The sequence below is a fragment of the Mixophyes fleayi genome, chromosome 7, assembly GCF_038048845.1.
Source record: "Mixophyes fleayi isolate aMixFle1 chromosome 7, aMixFle1.hap1, whole genome shotgun sequence".
Lineage (NCBI taxonomy): Eukaryota > Metazoa > Chordata > Amphibia > Anura > Limnodynastidae > Mixophyes > Mixophyes fleayi.
In genome coordinates this window covers 47,185,905-47,203,693 of record NC_134408.1, presented here as the reverse complement: position 1 = coordinate 47,203,693, position 17,789 = coordinate 47,185,905, and the positions used below count along the sequence as shown (strand labels likewise).

Genomic DNA, 17,789 nt, shown 5'->3' with positions numbered 1-17,789 from the left:
GTTTCTATGGTTACCTGCAATATTCAGAAAGCCAGTACACTTGGAGTATATAGATTGTTATAGCTAGAAACATTCTAAACAAGCTAACAAGGAGAACCTTCATATTATAAGGCCGTATAGTGGCAATAATCTGTATGTGTGATCCACCTCCTGGTGACATCTCAAATTATATGCAGCAATGCATGAAAATGGTTACTGCTTGGTTGAGAAATAAATGTGATGTTCAAATGTTATTACCCTTAATTAGAAATCAGAGCACAGCGTACTTTTGTCTTCAATGACTGTATGGTATGGTCATTTCTGACTTGAATTATGTAAAGCCTTCTGGAACAAAAACACTTACATAAGTAGATGTGAATCTGTATTCAAACTATCACCAGTTAGTTACTTTTTGGGTTATACTGTAGATACCCCCCCCCCCCAACCCCCAACATAGAGGTCCACAGAAGGGCTAAATTCTGCCAATAGTTGTAGAACTACACAGTATGGTAGCACTATGGGGCTGAGTGATGTTGAGTTTCTGGTAGGCCTCAGGGGTTACTGGTTTTGCAGTACATAATCTCAGAGAAGAAATTAGATTCCACCTAGAGGAGGAGTGTGGATAGGTTTCTATTGCTTCTAACTGTATTTGGTACCAAATGGACGCAGGTAGTGGCTTTTATACTCAAAGTTCATGTTACAAGAGTTTTATGGATTTCACAAACTAACTGGCAAACTCATAAAATTAAGTTCTGTAGAACAGAAGAAGAAAACTACCACCATTATTAATTCATCTACCCAGGCAATTTTTCTAGGCCATAGAACAGCAGTCATTCTGCATATAAAAACAGATCGGCAAAGTCTAATGACGGTAAATGGTATTATTAACGAGGTACCCACATCTTGTGAAGGACAAAAACAATGTCAAACCACAAACATTACAAAAACAAAAGAAGGAGATAAATGTTAGGTTTGTACACTGATATTCTTCAGATAAAAATACACTGAAAACATTTGTTCATTTTACCTGTTGACCAGTACTTGAACCTTAATATGAAAATTCTGGATGGTTTCGCAAATTCTCACAAAATTAGATCTCATCTTGCAATGCTAATAAAAGCAAAATCTTAAGGGGCTTCAACAACAGAGGATGACTTTTCACTTGAAACATGGCAAGCCGTAAAGAAGCCATATATTATTCTCTTCATTATTGTTTTCAGACATGGTTAGAAGTTCTTTATTTTTCCACAAACATATGCAGTGTCTGTCTTTGTGTCTCATGATAAAAGAAGAATTTGCTATTTTATGTAAGAAAAAATAAAAAGGTCAGTTTTTATCCAGAAATTCCTGGTGAATGTTTGTGTTGAGATAACAGCTCTGTATAACAAATATCTACATAGCCCAGTAACCCACCCATGCTAGGATAAAACCGTGCGTTTCCCCAGCAGATGCCCTCACAAGGAATCTGAGCTGCTTCCAGGTCACATACAGACTCACTTACTGGCCGGACTAGACCTACTACAATTTATTTATGTTCAGATACATATTGTGCAGAACTTGTTGTACAGGGCAGGATCTCATTGATGAGGTAAGTGGCCAGTGTAAACACAGATTAGTTGGCCTTGGGCTAGGGTTAGTTGTATTGGAGTAAGGTTAAGCCTAGGGTAAAATCTTATGATAGGTTCAGATTTTGAGAAATAGCTTAGAGTTATAACTATCAGTGTCATTAATAAAAACAAGAGTAACTTGGTTAAAGATTGCATTTTTTTTTTTTTTTACTTTATTAGATTTAACCCAGGAGATCGAAGTCAAATAATTTATATGTTTGATAAAGGAGTATGTAAAATTTTTTACTTGCTTCAGTCAATGGTGGACAGCACAGTGGCTTAGTGGTTAGCACTTCTGCCTCACAGCAGTGAGGTCATGAGTTTGATTCCTGACCATGGCCTTATGTTTGCGTGGGTTTCCTCCTGGTGCTCTGGTTTCCTCCCACACTCCAAAAACATACTGGTAGGTTAGTTGGCTGCTACTAAATTAACCTTAGTCTCTCTCGGTCTGTGTGTATATGTTGGAGAATTTAGACTGTAAGCTCCAATGGGCAGGGACTGATGTGAGTTTTCTGTACAGCACTGCGGAATTAGTGGCGCTATATAAATAGCGGTTGATGATGAAGAGTAGCCCTTCTTAAATAAGGGACCTACTGCCTTCCTTGAATACAGAGGACTGAAGCAGTGGTGGAGGCATTTATGTAATTATGTAAAAATAATTCTAGCAATGGGCATGTGCCCTTGTAAGCCCTGTACATATGAGCGTTTTGCTCATATATTAAGATGATCTCGATTTATTGCCATATCTGATATTCTGGAGTTGTTTTATACCTTTGTAAAAGTTATAATACTCTACTTCACTTTCGACTCATGACAGCCCAGAAATATTGAAATTTGTCATCATTTTTTTTTATTCTCGATTTAAAGAGTTACAGACAACGTCCATAATGGAACCTCTCTATAACTTCTCCATCTTCTTCTCAGGCATTAAATAATATCAATGATGCTACATATACATCAGCTTTTAAAGTTCACCTTCTCAGTCACAGAATTCTTCAGACTTATCCACAGGAAAAAAATATTTTTATTTACATTTTTATCAAAATCATGCTGTATGAAATAGATTTTCAAAATCGCTACTTTAACAAATCATGTACATTGCAGGAAAGTGGTCACTTTGGTTATCCTATGATGGCTACATATAGTAAGATTTTGTCATCTAACTTGGTTGTATCCCACCAAATAAAGCTTGGCCTATAAGTCGACATGCTAGTAAAAGGTCTTCCGCTAACCAGGAGGGAGTAAAAGATACAGCCTCGCCCACCCTTCAACTAATCCATCCCACTTTGTGCGCAGCTACACTGGCCATAGATCTAGTCAAATCGCATAGTTTGTGGGCAGCAGACTGCAATCTACAACTCTCCAACTATTGTCAAACTACAACTGTCAAAATCTGCAGCTTTGTGGAGACCAATCTGCATTGAGGACTAGTCCACGGGAATAGTCATTTATCAACAGTTGAGGGCTATGATCACTGGTAGTAGCTCTACATAAACAATGAGCACACATGAGTCATTACTTAAGCATAAATGATAATCAATGTTTATAGTCAGATAACAAATATCTGCTTCCCCCTGTTGGCATTGTGTCAGTTATAAGATAAACAGTACATTTTAGAAAATCAACACAAATAAAACGGCAGAGGAATATAGTAAAAAAAAAAATAGGAGTTGAGACAAAGGGCGTCCTAGGCATACTTGCCCGCTCTCCTGGAATTTCCGGGAGACTCCTGAATTCCGGGTAGGTCATTTTCTCGTATCCAGTCCACTTCCAAGTGAAGTGGGCGAGATGGGGGACTCCATGCAATGTAATGATGCAATAGCGCTATTGCGTCAGTGAGCAGGGCCAAAATGATGTGATATGTGGCGCCCGCACTCCTCAGCAGTTACAGTTCACCCCCCCTTCAGGAATTCCCCAATAAAATATTAGCAAGGTCTAAATCGCAGTATAAAAATAAAGCTGCCAAATATTTGTGTGCTACATAGGACAGCAGGAAGGACTTAATTTGTCTGCATTTTTTAACATGAGCAAGAGCTGTTTGCTCAGACAAGGAAAAATGTAATATTTCCCATGGACTCCAACTGAACCAAGCCCTTAATGTTACAATTTGTACATTACCCATACTCACTAATAAAGTGAAGAAGGTCATTTAAAACACTCCTAAGTCCCAAACTGCACAAACCAGTATGCAGCTGGAATCCTTACAGTAAAATGTCATTATCGTCTTTAGAATACCTGGTGGGTAAAACACTCACCCAACTGGCTGCCATGAAAACTATGTTTGTAGATGTCACAACTCCTGTAAAGGGTGATCATGTTAGGGCTAACATATTTGGGTATAGTGGTAAAATAATTATAATTCAAAAAAAGATTACATATTGTGCCACACAACTAATGTGGTAAAAACATACCATGCCCCTTTGTGCTTAAATTTGATGACCAGTGTACAATACATAGCTCCACATAGTACACATCTTTCCATGGTGCGCCTACTTAACACACATCTCAGTGATCAAGCTGTTGGCTGATTTCATAGGATAGAATGTGATTGGTTAATAGTAGACATGTGCTCGGTTTCCCGAAAACCGAGCCCGCCCAAACGTAGGGTATCCAAGCTGGCTCGGCACACGCGTTCGGGCATGGAAACGAGGCAAAACGTCATCATTGTCTCGTCGGATCTCGCTAGATTTTGATTCTTTAAATAACGCCCGAAACGGAACTCCGTCACCATTTCACAGAGAGACAGAGAAGGGATAGCAGCGTCTTTGATATGGTCTATTGTAGTTAGGCAGGGTTAGTATAGTGATGGTCTCAAGTCACATTGCCAGCGCCAGAGCTCATCCACAATTAGGAGAGGTGTTAGTGGGCTTTGCTTAACAGGCTGGTATTGTGCTTTCCAGTCTCCATTCACAGTGTACTGTTGCAGAGCTCAGCCAGATTTAGGAGAGGTGGCACAGGGCTTTGCTTTATAGTTCAATAGGCTGTAATTGTTCTTTCCAGTCTCCACTCACAGTGTACTATGCCAGAGCTTGCCCACAATTAGGAGAGGTGGCATTTTGAATTTTCTTTCAAAAATGTAACAAGCTACTATTGTTCTTTACAGTCAAATTGTATTGTGCCACAATTCACCCACAATTAGGAGAGGTGACATTCTGCATTTTCTTTATAAAAGTTTAATAGGTTGGAATTGTTCTTTACACTCACAGCCGGGAACCTTGTCAGTGATTGACGTAGGAGGTTACTTCCTAAAAATGTGGAAAAGATGATGTTCATCAAAATGAACTACATCTTCCACGAGGAAGGCCTTTACCGGCAAATACATCTAAGTACTGACACTTCTGTAATGGCGGATTCCAGCAGAGATGAATTAATAGTCTCTGATGATGATGTACACACTGATGAGGGTGAGGATGATGCTGAAGTTGGTGACGACAACATCTTGACAGTGTAGAATTCATTTGACAGCACTGTTGGTCTAACCTGCCTTTAGGGCATTGATGGCGGGTTTAGTGGGGTCCCAAACACACAAAGCACTTCAGCCACAAAAGTGGCAGCCCTTGTCGCTGAAGTGCTTGGTTTGTTAAAGTGTGCATGTCCTTTGTAAGATCAAACATATATTCGCAAGGACAATTCCATCTTGTATTACTTTTCTATTGTGAGTTTGTGACACTGGTGTGTGGCATGTTTTCTAGATGTGATATAAACTGCAGTGTGTTTGTGTCGTTGCTCTGTCGCTTAACATCCAGCCAGCTCACTGCAGTATTTGGCTGAAAGTGTATGAAAAGCATACTGTGACCTGTGAGATGGTAAAAATTTAATAGAAATGACTAGAAATTAGTGTTTGTGAGGCTAATAATAATGTAGGTACAAAATAATACCTAAATTATGTGATTTTAGCCCAAAAAAATTGAATTTTGTAAGAAATAGAAAACCAAAACAAGGAAGGGCGGTTTTGGCAAGACCAAAACCCGAAGGTAATCCAGATCCAAAACCAAAACACGGGGGTCAGTGAGCATCTCTAGCTAATAGTGCAGGCTGCTTCCTTTTGATTAATATGACAACAGCTACAGACTGGCTACTAGAAGGAGCATCAAGCAGACAGAGGTGATAACACAAGAGGAACTCTGCCTGACCCCTGGAGTTGTATTAAAATAATAAATAAAAGTGGAGAGAGCAACAATTCCAAAGTTTACCAGGTGGTAAAAACTACATACAGTACAGTAATAAATTTGATTTACTTGATCTCTACCATGCAGATTTCTATATTAAAGTATGTTTCAAAACAATATATCCTGACCACACAACTAAATAAACAGGATTCTGAAATGTGTAAACATTCATGAGAACATGTATAAAATGATCACATAAATTGCCAGAATTGAGGATTAGAAATAAATATAGTAGAATCCAGTTTTAGTAGAAATCTATTGTTGTCTGCTCTTCACACTTCCTTAGCATTTTCTTTTCTTCTGTATATGCAATAGTACCAAGGAAGTACAGTGTGCAAAGGAACATTGTTTCACATATGACTACACTTTCTATGCTTACAAAGGGCCAATGACTAAGTTGAGAAAGACATAAGAATATGATCAGAGTAATTAATTGCCATTCTTTCATTAGAAAAGATGAGAAATCGGCATAAAACAGTGACTTCTTCATAAGCAATACCATTTCCCAACAAATAAATCTGAATCCAAGAAATAATCCCTAATTAAACCAATATTCCAGTGTGACGTCATGAGCTGCAATTAATCACAGATGCCTAACAAAAATTTGTGAAATGAACGCAGATTGTTGTATTGATTCTAGAAGAAAATGAAAAACGTTTTCTGCCTACTCAACAAATGTGCCCTATGACACATGGAAAAAACAGCGGTAGGATGCTCTCAATATTTGATTACATTAAAGTTTTGTGTTTATCATCCTTGTAATTGGTGCTCTACAGTGTTCTATCCCAGCTGTTCTGCTCACACATCCCACGCAGGAACACAACATGACAGAATACAGGTTGCTACAATATTCTAAACTCATAGGAACAAACTGTGGTTTAGAAAACAATGCATAGCTGAAAGTGTACCTACCACCCCACCAATAGGGCATAATTACATTGCATGGAGTACAAGAGATCGTCTTCTTGTATTTAGTTAGTTATTTAAATCCAAGTGGTTTTTTTTTTAATTTTCATGTTCCGAATTTTTTTTTTACATGTACCCCTATTTGATGGTAAATGTTTACCAAGTAGCCCCCCAACTAATCTGAGCAAATGAACACCAAGCCACCCCTGACGTTCTGAAAATACCCTTACACAGAGGGTAAAGAGCCACTATGCAAATCATATTTCAATGGCAATTTCAGCAGAGTCTAAACAAGCAAAAGCTGTCTTATGTTTTAATGCATGATATGGACACACATTTTGAACAGAAGGCTGATGATGTCCTGCAAATCTACTTAGCAACATTATGGGTGGAGCAAATACAATTCAGCTACTAATATGCACTACACTTTAACAAAAAAAAAAAAAAAAAAAAAGAATCATCCCACTTACTTGAGTGTTATTCATACTAAAACATGCTTGCCAACTCTCCCGGAATGTCCGGGAGACTCCCGCATTTCGCGAGAGTCTCCCGGACTCCCGGGAGAGTATGGCAATCTCCCTGATCTGCCCACTTCCTAGTGAAGTGGGCAGAATTCGGTTCAAACGCCGCGATTCACCGGGAATCGCGGCGTTTGGCCCTGCCCCCGCTGTAAAATGACGCGATTTGCGTCATCACGTCACGGGGGCGGGGCTAAAATGACGCGAATTTCGAAGCCGCGCCCCCTACACGCCCACCTCCCCCTTGCATCTCCCGGACGTAAATTATAAAATGTCGGCAAGTATGTACTAAAATGAAACATTTATTAAGAATTCATATGGGGATTTAGAACAAAGCATATGCAGTAGCTTATTGTTAAGTCCTCACAAAATAATTGGATATGCATTATGTGCCACAGTCAGCATACACTAAATCCTTAAGAATTAATAGATGACAGGTGGTCTATAAGCAATAAAAGGCCTCTACAATTGTTTGCAAATTGGTAATAAAAAGTCCTCACAGACCTCTCTCCTGAAAAAATATATTTGGATATGTTTGGACTTACCTATCCTTACATGCCAGTACAGCACTATTTCAGTATATCATGCTACCTTTGCTCACCGAATAGCCCAGCAGTCCATTCCAAATACTAAGTCGCTGACTTAAATTCAGAAACAAACTGTTAGCTGCAAAATAAACCAATTATTTTTTTTCAACCGGTTTTCACCTTCATTGTTTCTGTTTATATGGAGTTTGAACACACTTTTTTTATTGCAAATGTAGTATTTAGTGCGACTGCAAAGGAGACACTACATAGACACTGATACAGCAGGGCATCCCAGGCCCAAATGGCAGAATGTGATTGGATGCGAGATTATCATGGAACATATATATATATAATTTTTGCCCATATCTATCACATGCTTCCCGGATGAGCCTGGAACCCTATGATGTACCAAACTCTCCACACCTTCTCCTGGCGATCCTTTTTAACGCAAGTAGTCGTCTAACCCCTCTTAATAGTATTGTTTCAAGAAATAGACCATCAAATCCAAGTCATTTAAGGGACCTCTTAAATACTGTAATAGTTTCTGACAGGAATGCAGTTATTTTCTATTTTCTCTTATTACCTCTAAATATAATATTTGACCCAATACATACGCTACATTTTAAACAACTAGGGCTTCTGTCACAAATATGTATTTTATTTTTGTCTACATCTTTAGACTTATTAGCAATTTATTTAGCAGACTGTGTAGATCTTTTTATAATAACTGGAAATTTCATCCTAATTTCATCCTAATTTTTGAGATCAGAGTGAAGAATGATTATAGAAATATATTAAAGTCTTATACTATTCGTAGATCGATGCATCACCTTTGAATAATGTGTTGAAATTTAATTTATTTACCATGAAATGTCTTATACATACATCTGAAGGTCACCACATCATGATTTATTTGTTTCTCACATAGTGGATACTGTATAGGTTAGTGAAAATCTTTGATATTGTCTTTAAGAACCACTTAACCCCAAAACTGAAGTACCATGACGAAAAGTTAATGCAGAAAAATGCATTTTATCTAACATTACACTTCTCACTCCATTACAGACAGCCACAGCTCTCCTAAATGTCTAGAACGGTGTCCTAAAGGGATCTGAAAGAGGGCAAAAAGCTCAGACTGCAGTTATTTGAGCTACTGTTACATCACTGCTCAGGCTCTGTATGAGTCTTCCAAATACCTATGTGCATTTCTATAAAGCATGACTGCAAGGATGACAGCTACTCTCTACCTGTTGTGTTAGCAAAGCACCTCTCACATAACTGGTACAGTGGAGTGCAACAGCATGATAAGCATTTAGCCAATTAGAAACCTGTGCATTATTTAAAGTCTTTTAATGATCTGTGTAATATACAGTTTTGATATGTAAATATCAAATAATGGCTCTTTATGCTCTTTAAGTGGGTTACAATCTCCAACTGCTGCAAAAGCACCAGGTCAGTATGTGTTTTTGTTTTTGCAAGACAATGCTATTGAGACATTGAGATATTGATTTTAATAGATACTTTGTTTATGTAAAAAAAAAAAGAATTAACATTACAACAGAGATCACAACACAAAATTCTATAGAGAACATCCAAGAGTTGCTGGGGAAAAATGGAAGTCCAGAAGTCCGAAAAAAATCAGGAACTGAAAAGTAACTACCCCCTCATCCGGGTACAGGCAATTTGTCTTCCTCACTGGCAGACCTATACAACCACAGGCATGAATTACTATGGTGACGACTTTCTATGCACATGAGAGCCTTTTCCATAACCCGAATAAGGTGGCACTGGCATGGTCTTCCCACGGAACATAAATATAGATGCAGTGACCTATTAGATATTGACAACCGTAGCAGTGTTTTTAGGCTCCCTGATTTTAAGTACCTCACTATAGCCATTTACAAATTATTATTATGATTTATTAATCCACTCAACCACATTGGAGTACGGGCTTCACGGTGACTTAGTGGTTAGCACTTCTGCCTCACAGCTCTGGGGTCATGAGTTTGATTGCCAACCATGGCCTTATCTGTGTGGAGTTTGTATGTTCTCCCTGTATTTGTGTGGGTTTCCCCCGGGTGCTCCGGTTTCCTCCCACACTCCAAAAACATACTGGTAGGTTAATTGTCTGCTAGCAAAATTGACCCTAGTCTCTCTCTCTCTGTCTTTGTGCGTTTGTGTATATTAAGGAATTTAGACTGTAATGGGGCAGGGACTGATGTGAATGAGTTCTCTGTACAGCGGTGCGGAATCAGCGGCGCTATATAATAAATGGTGATGATGATGACGATGATAGATTGGTGACTACTGCCAGGTGATAGTCAGCAAAAAAGCCAGTTTATGCAGTGTTTCCCCACCAGAGATATCAGGATTTTTTTTTCTAATAGAATGAGCAAAAGCCTCCATACAAAGAGCAAAAATCAGGGGAGAAAGCTGGCAGCTCTACCTTGTTCCATTTTTTTTTATAAAAAGATATAAAGAAGGCATCTGAAAGAGAACTATTCATTTTGATTGGCTGTGGAAATATGATAGAGAGAGAGGATTCGGTGTAGAAATACAGGCTTCACACCCTGGAACAAAACCAACTTGATCAGAATTAATTGGTTCTGGTAGCAAGAACTTCAAGCGCTGGGACAAGTGGAAACATATGTACATGGGGAGATAACTGGCTAAGAGGTACAAATCAGAGTGTTGTTCTAAACGGAACATATTCAGAACGAGTGATATATATTAGTGGGGTGCATCAGAGATCAGTACTGCTCTTTTTATGTATTAATTATTTTGCAGACGTAAGTGTATTAATACAGACTAATACACTGAGTCACTACTAAGGATATTGGCTCAAATGACAATTATCATACCAAATGATAATTGTGCAACCTACACAATAAATGGGACCCTGGAGACATCAGAGATGGAAAAAGCCTTTGCTTTCCTAATAGATATTATGAGGAGTAGCAGCACCCAGCGTCGGATAAATGATACAAGAGCTGGGATGAAAACAACATAGATCCACAGGAAACAAATTATTATTATGGTTTATTTATATAGCACCTATCACATTACACAGCACTGTAAAGAGAATATGTAGTTATTCACATCATAAAATGTTTACATTGGGGAGATGACCAAATGAATGTCTACATATATTGAAGTACAAAGCAAACATTTTTCTCACAAGTTTTTAGCATCCAGAACCGTATGTACCTGAAGGAATAACATATTCACTACCAACAGAGAAAGAGATTTCACTGTTGGGGTAATTAGACTGTGGGATCCTTTTGCTGGATTCACCCATGGTTTGGATGCCTGTCTTACAAGTAATGGTAACAATTAGTTACCAGATCTAAAGAGCAAATTAAGTAGTCAGGATGACTGATCAAGGGACAGTGTTCAAGAGCCATGTATGTGGTCAGAATGGAATTTTTTCTCCTGTGCGGGTTAAATTGGCAGATGGGGGTGGGGGTTGTTTTGCCTTCCTGTGTATATCAACACATCTAGAAGTAATAAAAGGTTGAACTTTGTGGCCTTGTGTCTTTTTTTCAACTTCACTATGTAAATATGTACGTCTCATGAGAGTATATTTCTAACACAGCAAAAGATATAGAAACAACAGAAATGGCCTTAGTAATAATTTAGGCCTACTACAAAATAACATACCCTTTTGCTCAGAACAGAAACTCTATTCATGTCTAACATTTGCATTATATTGATCAACAATCTTTGCTTAAGTGGTCCAAGCACTCACCATTTTTCCGTTCCTTAAGAGGCGGCAATTGCGGAATTGACTGCAAGGACAGCTCCTCAAAATCATGGGCAACGGCTTCACTTTGGGGGCTGGGAACCAAACTGAGTAATGACCCAATCTCATCCTCCTGGGCCAGTCGATAGTCCATAATGGAGCAAGATGATGTGAAAGGAGGGAAATGTGACTTCACGTTTTGCAGAACAAAACTGTAAAAAAATAAAATGGAAATCTTTATATAACCATATTTTACAGGAAAGATCTTTGCAAATTAAGGCATTGCATCCTGCTGAAAAGTGACACAGCTACATTCATAATCTGCAATGGATCCATGTTGCTGTACATACATGCATTTACCATTATGAACGGAAACTCTGCCTAGGCATTATGAAATATTAATAAACTAAAAAGAATAGTGGCACTAAGCACTCTGATTACTGACCAAGGCTAAATGATTCTCTCCGATCAATAATTTTATATATAATTTCTAAGTCATGGGTGAAGCTCCAGCATGCAAAACATTTGTGCTCAAAGTATTTGTCAATAATAATGTCCTATTAAAGAACATATCCCTTGTCACATGGGTTACATAGTAGAAGCTGACAAAAACAGGAATCATTGTTTGCTTTAGACTAGATCAAATACACATTCACAGTATACAAACATTTTAGTAACTAGCAAAAATGTAGGTACATGCGGCACAGGCGTTTGTTCATACCTCCCAAAATTCAAACATGTGTATTCAGGACGAAATAAGCCCCACCTCCATCCACACAAATCCCATTCCTTTCAAAGTGCACAATGTGAGACCTGCAGAAATTGAAACAGCCGGGAGGTATGCTTGTTACATGTCATATGATATCACTATGCAGAGGTACCGTAGACATGTGTGCACCTACTGGACTATGTTCCTTATCCAAGTTGTAGCACACATGAAAGGTAAAGGTACATAAACTCTACATTATTATTATTATTCTCCTCCTTTATTTATAAAGGTGCCACAAGATTTGCGCAGCGCTGTATGTAACAGTGGCGCACGCAGGGGGGTTTCTGGGTCTCCAGAAACCCCCCCTCTCCGCTAAAAAGTGCCCTACATATCGGCACTGTAGTATACAGCAGCCGCGGCGCTGTTTAAGAAGCGTCCGCGGCGGTGCTGTATTGTATACAGCACCGCCGCGGACGCTTCTTTGACAGCGCCGCGGCTGCTGTATACTACAGTGCAGCCGAAATGGAGCGGCAGGTTTCTATGATTTATTTATTTTTTCGGGGATGGAGGAAACCCCCCCCTGAAAAATCCTCTGTGCGCCCCTGTATAATACAGGGTAAAACGGTACAGAACAAAAGACAAATAATACCAAGACTCCAAAAGTTCCAAGCATAGCTGGTACATTGAAGATGGAGCAGAAGAATAGGTGTAGAGACAGGAGGGAAGAGGGCCCCTGCTCATAAGAGCCGACATCCTAAAGGGAGGGCATATAGACAGCAGGCACAAGGGGAGTAAGTGGGATCTAGAGCAGGAGGAGGGGGTAATGGGGCAGGGAGGAGAGAGGTGAGGAGAGCAAGCATGGAAAGAGGGCTAGGTGGGTAGCTGGTAGGCTTTGAGGAACAGGCGAGTTTTAGGTGCCTGTTTGAAGGAGCACAAATTAGGGGATAGTTGGATAGAGCGTGGGAGGTCGTTCCAGTGGAGGGGGGCAGCATGCGAGAAATCTTGGATTCTGGAATGGGATGAGGTGATCAGAGTGGAAGAGAGGCGACGGTCATTGGCCAATCGCAGGGAACGGGAGGGAGTGTGAATGGAGATTTGCCATTGTAATTACTTAACTGTAATATTAAAAATAGATGAATAATAATATCATTGTGACTGGACTTTAACTTTCTACTATTATGGTGTTATTAACATCACAGTCTATATCATGTACAAAATTGTTATTGGGTTTTTTTCTGTTCCATAATTGCATGTGTTCTCAAAATCCAACTCAAACTTATTAATGTTTGATAATTTTCTCAATACAAAGCTTGGTGGAGCAACCTAGCAGTGGTGGACACATCTGGCGCCATTGGGGACGTGACCTGGTAAGAAGAACCGGAAAAGAACAGAGAGGAGCCAAAGCCGAGACACACAACGTAGTCCCAAAGCTTATAAAGAGATTATATAAAACTATGCCTAGCATACCCATTCCCCTTTAGCAAGCACAATTTAGGAATTAAACTATTTCAGGTTATAGTGCCTTTGAGATGCTTTGATTGCTTGTAGATACATTACCACAGATGGTATGGTGGGTATTAAAGAAGAAAAAAAAAATACATCAGTAGAAACATTGACCATGCCCCCAATTCACCCAGCCATGCCCACAACCACACATTAACAACCCCTATTCCCTTTGGACTAAAAATTGGGAATGTCATGATAATCATGACTATCAGGGGTCTGCTGGATTGTCTGGCAAAAATATTGTCTAAGAGCATTTATGAGAAACTGAGCTCCCCATGTGGACATATATGCACAGTGGACATTTGATTATCTGTACCGATTACATGTTATTGACAAACAAATATTTTTTTCACTTCTTAACTTTAGCCAATCTAAAAGTGTTACTGTTGTTTTTCAAATTGTTACTATGCTTAAAAAGGGACATTTTATCTTCATCACCCCTCTAACTAGCTAAAAAATGGTAGTCCTGCTCCAAAACTAACCATATCCAAGAAAAACAAGCACCAACTTTAAATCAATTCACACAGTCTTACTACCTTGATAGTTAGTTCTTAAACAGATTGAGCCTGCCTTGGTGTATGGGTTTCTCTAACTGGATGGGTGACGCTACCATCAGATCATTATTGGTCAGAGCACAGAGCTTGTACAATCACATCAACCACTCCACAGAGCAATTGTTCCTGAAAGGTGGGAGACAGGCTTTTCCATAAGCCCCCTCCCCCCAAACTTCATGGGGAAGAGATAACTAAAATGTAACATGCTGCTTGAAGAACTACACTTAATACTATCCAGATTCATTGTCACCGTCATTAGGAAAGATAAGCGAGATTCTATGCTGTATGGAAATTGTCATTCAGGTCAACTACTTAGAATCCTGATTTTACAGCATAGGATACCATCAGATGTGTTTGGGACTTATGTTCATCTCAATGGAAAGCTATGACCACTGAACACATTAAATGGAGAAGATTTAGGGGTAGATTTACTAAGCTTCTAAACGGGAAAGTGGAGGCGTTGCCCATAACAACCAATCACATTCCAACTATCATTTTCTAGAATGTAATACATAGCTAGAATCTGATTGGTTGCTATTGCTCCATTATTCCTCCACTTTTTCTTTTTAGAAGCTCTAATAAATATACCCCTTAGTATTTTTACTCTAGAAAAGTCACACCAGCATAATTATCAGCCTACAATTTTTCTTTAGCATATGTAGATTTTTGTAGATAGGGCATTTGACAGCTTTATGACTTTATAACATTTTTCATAAAAACACAAATAAAAGGTTTAAAATGTAAATAAATTTACTTGGGCTTGTATGTTTTCATGTATAAATGATTTATATTTATTTAGCAGGTGAAAATGGTTCTATGATTTTCATGCGGAAAATTAAATATTTTAGGGGTGGTTCTATAAATACAATAGGCTTCTGTAGAATACACCTGGCTTAATAAACCTCTGAATACACCAGACCTGCAGAAACAAGAACAGTGTATTCTTTGTCTATATCTACATACCAAGAATCCAGTACTATAGGAAAGTGAGGAGGATATAGCATTGCAAAATAACAAATTCAGATAGTATTACAGTGATAAATCCATGCCTCAAATGCTGTGCTGCACAGATGTTCACATTTCTTCCATGTGATGATTTTGATCGTTTAATTACAGAAAAATGAGGGAATTATTTATGAAAAACTAACATGTGTTGTTGGCACATTGTGATTTTTGGACTTTTTGTGCTTCAAGAAACCCCCCCAAAAAATGATGGGAAACAAAACCTCCAAAAGACCTTTCCTATCCAGGTCCAAAAACTGGTTGCAAACTACAGTACTTCTCTCTTCAAAAGTGCCTATACCCTTTCCCCACTGATTTCTTAACAGTTGGGGTCTGTGACCAGGACCCACTGCCTTCTGGGGCACACTCGCCCTCCCAGCAGCAGTCTTATTCTCTTCTTACCAATGGAAGGAAAAAGCTGAAATTCCGCTCTCCCTTCACATTGCAGCTTGTCATGTGTTGGAACCACTGACTGGTTAGACTACAAACTGACTACAGACTACAAACTGCAATGTAAAAAAACAAAAACAACAACAAAAAAAGCTGCCAGTAACGTAGCAAATATCTTCTGCATTGAATGGCAAGGTCCCAAGCATCTCCGTGGTGGCATCCCCAATACTAGTCTGGAGAAGTGAGCTTTTTATTTTTTATCCCTTCTTGCAAGTGTCTGTCTGTGCTTTTCAGTGGTATATTTACATGAACAGGCAAAGATATCCATTTCCTTTTCCCTGTAAGATGACACAAAGCTGCACTACGGATACAATTATATATACATAATGCAGAGACCACATGTTCTACCTAGGACCATGAAAATGGACATCTATGTAAGTATATAAACAAGTGGGTGAAAAGCAGGAGAAAGCCAGAGACAGAGTATTTGTATTTAGCAAAAATTACAGGATCTCATGACGAAGCTAGTAAATGAAAAAGTCAACTGATGGTAGAAAATCCATTTAAAAAGCAGAACAGCAAGTATTTAAGCTACATTTTTTTTTTGAAAGTACATTGGGGAAAACCAGGATAAAATCCTCTGAAAATTTGTAACAAAATGCTCACCCCTTATTAATAGTAAAGAACATGCACACAAGCATTTCCTCTTAAAAGGGCAGCACAGAATAACTTCTTTCTCACACAAGCAAAGCTATTTATTTAGGAATTCCAGTGGCGCAAGAGGTTGCATGGCGCATGAAATACACATTTCATATTCTCCTTTCATGTATTATTTCAGACACACCCATTTTAATTAGAGATTATATGGACTATTGTATGATCCATAGGTGCCAACTCTGTGGGTGCTTGAGCACACCCAATATTTCTGCCGTCACTGTCACTAACCATTTATATTCATGCCGATTGGTAACGAGCACCCTCAAGCTGACCCATATGGTGTGATCATTTCGATGCAGTTCATCACTGGCTGGGAAACAACGATTTAGGGGAAGCGGGCATAATCTGTAACCCCCAGGCAAGATTCACACATTTCATCCAATTGTGTAACCATGAAACATTACAGGATACATCATCTAAATGTACGCAGGAATAAGGCTGACGACACATTGCGGGTGCATAACAAACATTAAATGCTGACAAAAAGCTAGCAACGCATAATTGGATGCTAAACAGGAAATGGTGCTTTATAAAAACAGTTGTAAACCATAAAAAATAGACTATGTAGATTAAAATAAGTAAACAAACGCTGAAAACACAACAGGTCCCTTAAAGCAGCATACTAGGTTAATTAATATATTTCAACTACTTTCCCACAAACCTTTTCCGTTCACCACTTTAAAATGGCTACTGTTATGGGTGTGAACTGGTGGACCAATAAGGAGATGCAATCTACATGATGCCAGCTTCTTATTGGTCCACGCGATCTGATTCCCCTCTGCAACTTTACTCAGGCTTTTGGAAAGGGCTGTGAAACACAGCAGCCCAGAGAAGAAGGTGGGAATCGAGCAGCCCCCAAAGGCTCCTGAAGGTAAGGAAACAACATGAGCAGATACGTAAAGTTTGACTGAACATCACAAAGGAAAAATAAAAATTCACACCAATAAAAAGTAGGGCTACTCACTGACCCCTGTGAACTGGTTTTGGATTTGGATCAGCTTTGTGTTTTGGTTTTGGCAAAACCGCCCTCGTGTGTTTTGGTTTTGGCAAAACCGCCCTCGTATGTTTTGGTTTTGGATCTGTAGTTTTTGGAAAAATTCCTAAAATATGCTAAAATCACATAATTTTGCTCTTTTTTTGTTCCTACATTATTATTAACCTCAATCACACTAATTTCAAATCATTTGTAGTCAATTTTGACCACCTCACAGGTCACAATATTATTTTCATATACTTTCAGCCAAATACTGCAGCGACCTGGCTTGATGGTAAGCGACGGAGTAATGACTCAAACACACGGCGATTCCTAGCACATCTAGGACACATTGGCACAAAGCAGTGGCAGAAAAGAAAAGTAGTGCAGGATGGAATTGTCCTTTCTATTCCATCTATGTTACTGCCCAACTGCTCTACAGACCGTGCTACCAATTCTGTGTCCCTCTGTGAAATGGCGCTGGATCACC

General features: G+C 38.9%; 1 protein-coding gene across 1 annotated transcript in view; it reads right to left on the bottom strand.

Moving 5' to 3' along the window:
* Nucleotides 1-17,789, bottom strand: part of MRTFB (myocardin related transcription factor B) — a 263,319-nt gene that overhangs the window by 139,260 nt on the left and 106,270 nt on the right. The window contains exon 3 of the mRNA XM_075179787.1: nucleotides 11,455-11,660. Coding sequence (XP_075035888.1) covers nucleotides 11,455-11,602 — 148 coding nt within the window. The 5' untranslated portion in view covers nucleotides 11,603-11,660. The remainder of the gene's footprint in view (nucleotides 1-11,454; nucleotides 11,661-17,789) is intronic.